At 31.7% G+C, this 10304-nt stretch overlaps 1 protein-coding gene across 1 annotated transcript; it reads left to right on the top strand.

Moving 5' to 3' along the window:
• Window positions 1-7721: 7721 nt before the first annotated feature.
• Window positions 7722-9771, top strand: LOC110116747. The gene is made up of 6 exons (XM_020850445.1): window positions 7722-7964; window positions 8391-8407; window positions 8743-9182; window positions 9486-9508; window positions 9603-9663; window positions 9755-9771. Exons 1-6 carry the CDS (start codon window positions 7722-7724, stop codon window positions 9769-9771), a joined length of 801 nt encoding a protein of 266 aa, XP_020706104.1.
• Window positions 9772-10304: the final 533 nt, after the last annotated feature.

The raw sequence follows: 10304 nt of genomic DNA, 5'->3' as shown, positions 1-10304 counted from the left end.
GATATTTTAGAGTTTAACTTCTTTTACTTAAGGGGCATCATAGGTTGTTATTGTTGTTATAATATTATGATAATAGTATATATATAAAGACAAAGAAAGGCTAGTTTTATTAATTTTTGTTGAAGACTAATTGAACTTTATAAGATGGTAGGCTGATGGGATTTCCTTTCAATATTGTTGTTTGGTGTCATCCTCTACTTATTCATGTGATATACTGATAGAGAGTTATAAGGAGTTATTAATGTATTGATGGACAAGGAGTGTGACTCATTGATTTACTAGAATGCATGTCACTGGATTGATTTACTATTATAAAATTGCTACCACTACACTATTTTATTATTCTATTGATAACTATTTTACAATCACTATAACCAATTTTATGGATAGTCATACTCTTATTGATACTACTACTGATTTATTATTATTATCACTATATTGATTTACTATTTATTATCTTACTATCACTAAGCACATGATTTCTATACTGAGCATGTGATATAAGATACTGATTGGGTACTGATATTGAATATTGAACCACATTTGTAAACTAATTTGATTGTACTGCATTATTAAAGATTCCAATAATTTTCATAGATATTTTAAGTTTATTGATTTATATGATTTCCTAACCACTACTACATATGATTTGAGAAGGATTATTTATTATCTATTTGATATGATCTACATACCTATTTACTAATCTACTTATTTACTAGTTTAATGGTTTTTCGATTTAACTATTTTTGTATTGGAGTATTTTATTGGCATCTGTACCATACTATTCTATTATCTTACCAATTTCCCATTTACTATCATCTTACTAATTTTATAATTACTACAAATGGTTTTTTTAATACACAGATTCATGATCATATTGACTGATATTATTATAAACTGACTGATAATATGCATGCTGCTTCTTTACCACGCTATGAGTTTCAATTGTAGGATTTTGCTGGGCAATTTTTCTCATTATATGTGGTTTAATTTATTTTAGATTAGGGAAGAGGATCAAGAGTGTGAGATTAAATAATTTTAGGATTCCTTAAAATTTTTCATCATTTTTATTAGTTTTTTTTCGTTATTCTTTTATAGTCAAGAGGAAATATAATGTATGTTATAATTGTGTAACTCCTGTCTATTGTACATAATTTTTAGAGTAAATATAAAGATATATCGATGTTTTGATCAAATGAATTATTTTTGCTAATATTGATAAAAGAATTTAGACAGTCCTGATTATCATTATTATTAATATTAAAATATAAAAAGAAAAATTCTTTCAAATTTGATTCTAAGGCATGATAGTTTGAGTGTCTTTAATATATTTTTCTAGACATTTCTAAATTGTCATCAATGGAAGAGTTTAAATATATATCTGTACCTAAAGTTAAAACAGGAGCAGGTCCCCAAATATTTAAATAAATATAGTTGACACTCGCTTTCATAATTTGTTATATTTTAGCAAACTTTGTATGAGTTTATTTCTAAAAGTTATGGTCATATAAATAAGTTCTATCCACATGTACTTGCTAAAAACTTCTTATTCTTGTAGAACATTTAATCCTTTCTAACTAATGTGACCTAGTCAAAAATGCAAAAACTTTATTTGATATATCTGTAACATTTGTAGTGTTTATTAAATTAATTATTATCTTTCCCAATATGGAATACAATCTATTTTGTCTCTTGCCCTTCATAATTACAATCGAACCTTTGATCACCTTAAGAAAGCCATTCTCTACCTTAAACGTACAACCAAGCACATCAAGCTTATTAAGAGGTAACAAGTTTGTTTTTAAGTTTGGCACATTTCTGACTTCCATAAGAATCATAATATCTTTATTATTTGTCTTAATTCTGACAATTCCAATTCCAATGACTCTATAAGCTACATCATTTCCCATAATGACCTTCCCACCTCTAACTTCTTTGAATGAATCAAACCCAATGCCTATTTAGAGTCATGTAAAAAAAAACTACAAATATCTAATCTTATTTATTAGAATATATTGTAACATCCAATATTTTGGAACTCACAAATCTATGTAATTCTACCAAAGTATCCCCAAGTTCAACTGATATTTCCTTATCCATCCATTTCAGATTAAAATAATTCTTTTTATAGAGTCATTTCTTATGATAGTAAAAATTTTTTCTAATTTGGCCTTTGAATTAAACCTAGGCTTGTATCTCTGTTGTTCTTTCCTTTTTTATCTAGTATGCCTTTGCATTTAAACCTAGAGCTCCTTCTAATTCTCTTTTATCTTGATTTGAATGCATTTTGATTTTAACAATGTCTAAGCTTCTTCTAAAAATAGAATTTTGCAATCATATTTTATAATTTCAACAAAATGAGCAAATGATTTAGAAAGTGAATTTAGGATGATTATTTCTTGATCCTTATCATTCACCTTAACTCCAAGATTTTCTAAATCAATGAAATTTTATTGAAATCATCCATATTATTCTCAAGACTTTCAACCCAGACATTTAAAATCTAAAAAATTTACCCGATAAGGAAATCCTATTCCACAAGTTCTTAGTCATATACATTTGTTATAATCTCAACAAGATCCTAGCATCAATCATTTCCTTAACAACCTTATGAATCGCCATTTCACTCAAACGCAACACCATCTTACTATATGATAACTCTAAAATTTATGCTTTCTCATTTGCTTCTAAAGAACTCGACAAAGTTCTCTCTTCTTCCAACACCTTAGCAACGTACCTTCATTTGGACTGGAACAACTTTCTTCATTTTCACCAAATTGAGAAATCAATTTTCCCATCAAACCTCTCAATATTGACTTTTGAAACACCTACTTTGCTAAACTGTAACCAATGTCTCTGATACCAATTTGTTATGACTGATTAAAGCAACTAACTGGTGATATTTCCAAATGACTGCAAGTAATACTTTCAAAAAGGGTTCAAGTTGAGTAAAATAATATGTTATTTCTAAGTTGTTAATACTCAACCACAAAGAACTTTGAAAAAAAAAAGATATTAAATTGGTTTGCCTCTCACTTTCAAGCTTGAATACTTGATCCTCCTCCCAATTTCACAAAAAAAAACCTCATAGAACAAGAAGCCCTCACGCTTAACCCTACTTGATCTCCTAGCCACTCCTTTTCTTTTTGCACACATGTTCGACTTCTTCTTACTTGCATACCTTCGATTGCACTTGCTTATAAGGAGAAAACAAAACAAGAAAGAAAGAGAAGGTAGCACAGCAATCTATAGGCTAAGCTACACAAGAGTAAACTTTATTATTCATAGAAACTGCAAGTATTTAAAAGTAAAAAAAGGCTAGTGCAAATTAAAAAACACAACCTTTCGTTACTTAACCTATAATACTAATCTATGCCTAAGAATCAATATTATTCCAACATCTGTACAACTCCTCGTACCATCTAAAAAGGGAAAAGAAATCTAATCATCTAACATAGACATTAACTTATTATCAGCTGCAATGCTAATTCTTATTCTCATATAATTATTCCTTAGATTTATTACCTAAAGTTTCACTAGACATTTACTAGAGGATGTACCTTGGTGTATGCTTTTTGCTGATGATATTCTTCTTGTTGATAAGACTAGAGAGGGAGTTGAAGGTAAACTTGAATTTTGGAGGCCATCCTTAGAGTCTAAAGGTTTTCACTTGAGTAGATCTAAAATGGAATATATGGAGTGTAATTTTAGTAGTAATAGACCTAGTGAGGGAATTATGACTTTGGTCAATCAAGTCATTAATAAGAGTACACATTTTTGATATCTTGGATCTATTGTTTAGAGTGATGGTGAAATAGATGGGGATATTAGTAGCAAAATTCAAGTTGGATGGTTGAAGTGGAGGAATGCATCGGGCTTGTTGTGTGATTAAAAAGTACCCCTCAAAATTAAGAAAAAATTCTATAAGATGGTGGTGAGTCCTGCAATGCTTTATGGTGCTGAATGTTGGCCATTAAAAGAGAAGCAAAATACTAAGTTAACTGTGGTAGAGATGAGGATGCTAAGGTGGATGAGTGGCTTTACCCTTAGAGATAAGACACGAAATGAGCATATACGTAAAAGGGTTTGAGTAGCTCCAATAGAAGATAAGATTAGAGAGAGTCACCTTAGATGGTTTGGTCATATAAAAAGGTGACCTTCCGATGACCCGGTTAGGAAAGTAGAGGTATTATATTTGACTTATGTTAAGAAAGGTTGAGGCAGACCTAAAAAGACTTGGTTAGAAAATATTAGAAATGATCTTTCTTTATTAGATTTAAATGAGAATTTGAATTTTAATAGGATACAAAGGAGAAAAAAGATTCATGTAGCTGACCCCATGTAGTGGGATAAAGGCTTGATGTTGTTGTTGTTGTAGTCATTACCTAAAGTTCAGATTCTAAGTGAACTAATATACTTTATAAGTAAATTGAATTTGGCTTGATTATTTCTCATTGAAGATGATAGATAAATAAGCTTGAAATCATTTAAAAAACTTGATGGTTGAACAAACAAATCTTAACTATAGGCCATCTTGTTTAATTATATTCATAAATTAATTTGTTTGTTGTTCAATAAACAATTATTATATGTCTGATATTAAGTTTGATAAAAGCTCTTATATTATTTAATTAAAATTTGATTAAACATAACTTATTTAGCTAAAATTTAATAATAATTAATTAATTACTTACTTAATTATTAATATATGGTAATTTTGTAATTCCCTTATCTTATTTTTACAAATTTACTTGTTATTAGAACGTTTTGACCTTGTGGGTGGGAGGCTTGTAGGAGGTTGAGATTGATGAAGGCTTTAACAATAATTATGTATGTCATTAATTCAAATGATACTGATTAAAATTTTGTTAATCCATGCAAAAGAACAATTTTTAGTAGAATTATTTCATTTATAGGGATCCATGAAATGTTTTTTAAACTTTTTAATATTTTAATAAGATTTTCTTCACAATTATTAACATAAATCCCATTTGTAAGAGTTCTAATAATGGAATTTCTATTGGTGAACTAACACATTATATTTTGATTTATTAGTTTAGTTTCCTTGATTTTAACTTCAATATCATTTGATTTGATGAATCCATCAATCGATCGAAGAACCCTAAACACTAACAAGATTATTATATTGATGAAAATTTTACCATTAATTTATTGTAAACTCAACAAAAAAGAAAAGACTACAATCATCCAATTAATGAATTGTAGCAATAACATTATACTTTGTAATATGTTTTACTTGAACCTCTTATTTCTGTTGACAAATTGTGTGGTACTGCTAAGTTCTTGGGTTTTAAGTCTTCTTTTGCTAATATTTCCAACAAATTTTGGGTCTTTTGGAAGGATTTCGTTAGACTTGATATTATTGGTAACTTTCACAAAGTTCTTCATTGTAATATTGAAAGTTATAATTTTCAATGTTGCTCGTCTTTTGTTTATGCCGCCTCTTCTCGCTTTACTTGAAGAATCCTCTGGGAGCAAATTTGTCATTTTCATAATGTTTGTAGTCTTTCGTGGATTGTTAGCGGGGATTTCAATACTATCTCTTGTCCTTCTGAACGCTTGGGGGGCTCTCTTACCATTTATCAATCCATGGAAGATTTCAATGATATGATTTTGAATTTCAATCTTATTGATATTGGTTTTACTGGCAACAATTTTACTTGGCATCGTGGTCATTTGTGGCAAAGATTGGATAGAGTGCTATTCAATGATGCTTGGTTTAATGTTTCTCATTTGACTAAAATTGAACATCTTAGTCATACTCTTTCTGACCATTCCCCTATTCTTATTAATATTAAGAATGACTGTACTGCCCCTATTTCTCACTTTAGGTTTCAGAACATGTGGCTGCTGCACCCCTCTTTCCTTGATGTTGTGAGGGTTAATTGGGAGGCCCCTCTTTTCCCTGATGACACTATCTCGGGTATGCATAGATTGTGGCTTAAACACAAAAGGTTTAAACTTGTGTTGAAGTGTGGAATCACAATGTGTTTAAAAATTTGTTTGCCAATATTTCTTTGGGTGAATCTAAAGTTAATTCTCTTGATAGCTTCTGTCAATCCGATCCTACTGAGGTTAATTTTGCTTTGTTTAATGAGGCTAAGGTGATCTTTGTAAGCTTCAAGATCAAGAGGAGGAATTTTGGAAATAGAAAGCGGCTATTAAGCATTTGGTTGATGGTGATAAGAACACTAATTATTTTCATACTTTGTTAATAAGAGACGGTCTTCTAATTTCATTCATAAAATTGCTAAAGATGATGGGACTATGTCTGAGGATTATGGGGAGATTTCTTCCCTTGCTGTTAATTTTTTTTCAAACTCATCTTATCAAAACCTTTATTCCCATTAGTGCTCCTAACCCGGCCTTTATTCCTCATTTGGTTTCAAGTTAGGATAATGCTTTGCTATCTATTCCTCCTTCCTTGGAGGAGCTTAAAGTTGTCTTATTTGGTATGGATTCTATTTCTGTGGCGGGTCCTGATGGTTACACTACTAAGTTTTTTCAAAAAACTTGGCATATTATTTCCATGGATTTGCTTAATGCTGTTAATGACTTCTTTAAGGGTTCTATTATTCCTAAATTCTTTTCTTCCACTTCTGTTGTGCTTCTTCCTAAGAATAATTCTGTTAATACTTGGAATGATTTTAGACCCATTAGCTTGTGTACTGTCTTTTATAAAGTGCTTTATAAAATTCTTATGAATCGTTTAACTGTTCTTTAGCCTAAGCTCATTTCTCCGTACCAGATGGGTTTTGTTAAAGGTAGATCTATCTCTGATAATATCCTGTTGGCGCAAGAATTTTGTAATGATCTTGATGTTAAGTGTCGTGGTGGCAACATGATCATGAAACTTGATATTTCGAAGGCTTATGACAATATTAATTGGAATTTTATTTATAAGATTTTGAGTCTTTTTGGTTTTGATGTTGCTTTCATCAGTCTCATTAAAGCTTGCATTGAATCTACTTACTTTTCTATTCTTGTTAATGGTAAGAGTCATGATTTTTTTATGTCGTCTCATGGGTTGCGTCAGGGGGATCCTCTCTCCCCTGCCCTCTTTATCCTTGTCGTGGATTACCTTTCCAGGGCTTTGGAGGACACCTTTAAAAATTGTTCTAACCTTTATTTTCATCCTTTAGGTGATATTAATATTTCCCATCTTTGCTTTGCGGATGATTTTATTGTATTTTCTAATGCTAGCAGTAATATGGTTGGTAAAATTATGAGTTTGTTCGAGCATTTTGAGTCTGTCAGTGGTTTATCCTTTAACAAATCTAAGAGCTGCTTTATTATTGGTAAGAATGTTTCTGCGGCTCGGGCCGTGGAGATTCAGAACATTACTGGTTTTTCTCAGGGTTCTTTACCTCTGAAGTAATTGGGTATTCCTTTATTTAAGGGCAAGAAGAGGTCTTTTTTATTTGATGATTTAATTTCTGTTGTTCATAACAAATTATTTTCTTGGGATTCTAACTTCTTAAGTTTTGGTGGGCGTTTAACTCTTATAAAAAGTGTTCTTTGTTTTATTCCTGTATACTATTTTCAAACTTTTTCCTATAAATACTGTTTGTTAGAGGATTGAAAGAATTATCAATAATTTTTTTTGGAAAGGCTGTTCTAACATTTCCAAGATCCATTGGTCTTCTTATAATAAGTGTTGTGCGTCTGTGGATGAGGGGGCTTTGGGCTATAAAACGATGATGGATTTGGCTGTCTCCTTCTCTTATAAGTTTTGGTTTAAGCTCAGGAACAATGACTGCCTTTGGGCTAATTCCATGACTATTAAGTATTATGGGAGGAGGCATCATTCTCTTTGTGGCTACACTGTTGGTAATTCTAAAGTTTGGAAATGTTTTTGCTCGGTTAAGTGGAAGGTTGAGCCCTTTTGGCTTGGGGGCTTGGTTATGGCATCATTTTCTTTTGGCAAGACTGCTGGATTAATGGTCAGCCCATTGACTCCTTATTAAATTATGTTTCTACTTCAAATGTTAAAGTTAACCATTTTTTTGCTGGGCATGGTTGGGATGTTGAGAAACTTTCTGACATTCTCCCTGATAGTATAATTCAGCTTATTTTAAAAATTCCTTTAAACATTTACTCTAAAGATGTGTTGCTTTTTTCTCTTTCTAAGGATGGTAAATTTTCGGTTAAGGAAGCTTGGCATTGCTTCAGAATCAATAAGGCTCCGACTAAATTTTTTAACTTAATATGGCATAAGTCTATTCCCTCTAGTGTTTCGGTTTTTATCTGGAGATTTCTTCATAAGCTGGTTTCTACTGATGATAACTTGAGGAAAAAAGGGTTTTTCTTACCTTCTAAATGTCAATGCTGCTACCATATTGACAATATACACCATGTCTTTATTTCAGGTCCGGTTGCTGTTAAGGTTTGGTTATATTTTGAGGATTTGTTTTAGTTCAATTTTTTCTCTTCTAATGCTTCTTTATATTCTATTTTGGATTGCTGGTTGGTTAATACTAAAGGGCATATTCATAATGTCATTCCCTGTTTGATTCTTTGGTTTATCTGGTTAGCCCGGAATGAGTCCCGTTTTAACGGGGTGCAGATGAATTTTATGAGGATTATTCATAACATAAAGGATAAAGTGGTTGCCTTGTATTCTGTCCATCTTATTTCGGTTAAAAGTTTTTTTACTGTTAATTTTGTTGCCCTCAAGTTGGGCATTAATTTAATGGTTGATTTTTCCATTCGTAATTCTAGATGCATTACCTGGGAGAAGACCTCTTCTTCTTCTGTTAAGCTGAATGTTTCGGGTACTAAGTTGGGTAATTATTTTGGTTTTGGGGGTGTTCTTAGGGATCATAATGGTTCTTTCATTTGTGCTTTTGCTGGGCCTGTTGGTTGGGGGTTTTTCTCCAGGGCTGTCTTGGCTGGGGTGCTTCACAGTTTACAATTGTTCATCAATTTGAACCTTACTGATGTTATTTTGGAATATGATTTTGATTTCAGGATGATCAGGAACTTAGATGTTTATAATTTTTCTTCTATGGAGATTAGAGTGTACCTTAACTTGCTTAATTATATCTTTTCCATTATTCCTGCTATGGCCAATGCGTCAGCTGCTGGTTTGGCTAGCATTGGTTGTGTTTTGAACTATGTTATGGATTTGGATTTTCACCTGCTTCCGTCTAATGTTAAGGGTATGCATATTCTGGACTGTCTGGGGTTGCCTTATGTCAATGATTAATTGGTCGTTTGGGTTTTGGTTTTATCTTCCTTTTTCTGTTGCTGGGTGGTGCTTGGATGTCGTTTACAGTCTTCTCTTCCCTATTCTGGGTGTGGCGCCTTTTGGTTGTATCTGTATGGGTTGGTGTTTCGGGTCTATATCCTTCAGCTCTCCTCGTTATTTTTCTCTGACCGTTGGCTGGAGCATTTGGCTTGAGTTTATGTGGTCTATTGCTTGCTTATATAATTTACTAACTGTTGTGTTTCTCTTGTTTCAGGACTGGTTACTTCATTTTTGCCTGTATCCTTTTTGGAGGATTTTTATTACTTTATTTAGGTTTGTCATTTCTTTTACTTTACTTTTGCAGTCTTTGGTTTATTTTTTGGGTGTGCAGGATCCTGTTTGGGCGTGGGATTGTCAGATCTTTGCGGATGACTGCTTTGGGGAGCATTTTGGTTATTTTTTGTTGTTAACTCCCTTTTTTTGGGTGCTTTCGCTTAAGCACCATAGCATGTTCTTATGTTGCTTTGTATTGTTTTATAGCAGGGTTCTCGAGCTCGTAGGTTTTTCTTTTCTTCTGATTTTTGTAGCTCTTTGAGCGGTCGTGAGTTTGAGAACCCTTTTAAGGACCTTGTAATTTTTACCTCTATTAACGCGTAGGCCCCTCTGGCAGGTTTCAGCTAAAAAAAAATATATATATATACTTTGTAATATTATTATGATACTTATAATGAAATCTCAAAATAATATTATCACCAGATCATAAAATCTTAATTATTAGAAGGTAGCACAGACATATACAAAATTATAAAAACAACTAAACACAATAAATAAAAATTTTTTAATGAAAAAAAAAATTTATAAAAGGAAGGTTTACTAGTTTAATAGTAAGTAATATACAGATCCACATGTGATGGAATATAATGTTGACTATATGTTTGTGGTGAGTTTAATACATCGTCTTGGGTTGCAACTTATCTCCATTGCTTGACAATTGATGGTTGGGAAAAACTTTTTTCTTTAGATCCCTAAACTATGTAAAGGCATGTAGTTGCCTTTATGGTGCATAAAATTATGCGATCTTCAATTAAATAAA

The sequence above is a fragment of the Dendrobium catenatum genome, unplaced genomic scaffold (genome assembly GCF_001605985.2).
Source record: "Dendrobium catenatum unplaced genomic scaffold, ASM160598v2 fragScaff_scaffold_1024, whole genome shotgun sequence".
Lineage (NCBI taxonomy): Eukaryota > Viridiplantae > Streptophyta > Magnoliopsida > Asparagales > Orchidaceae > Dendrobium > Dendrobium catenatum.
Note: the sequence above shows the minus strand (reverse complement) of the source record. Positions and strands in the feature narration are given on the sequence as shown.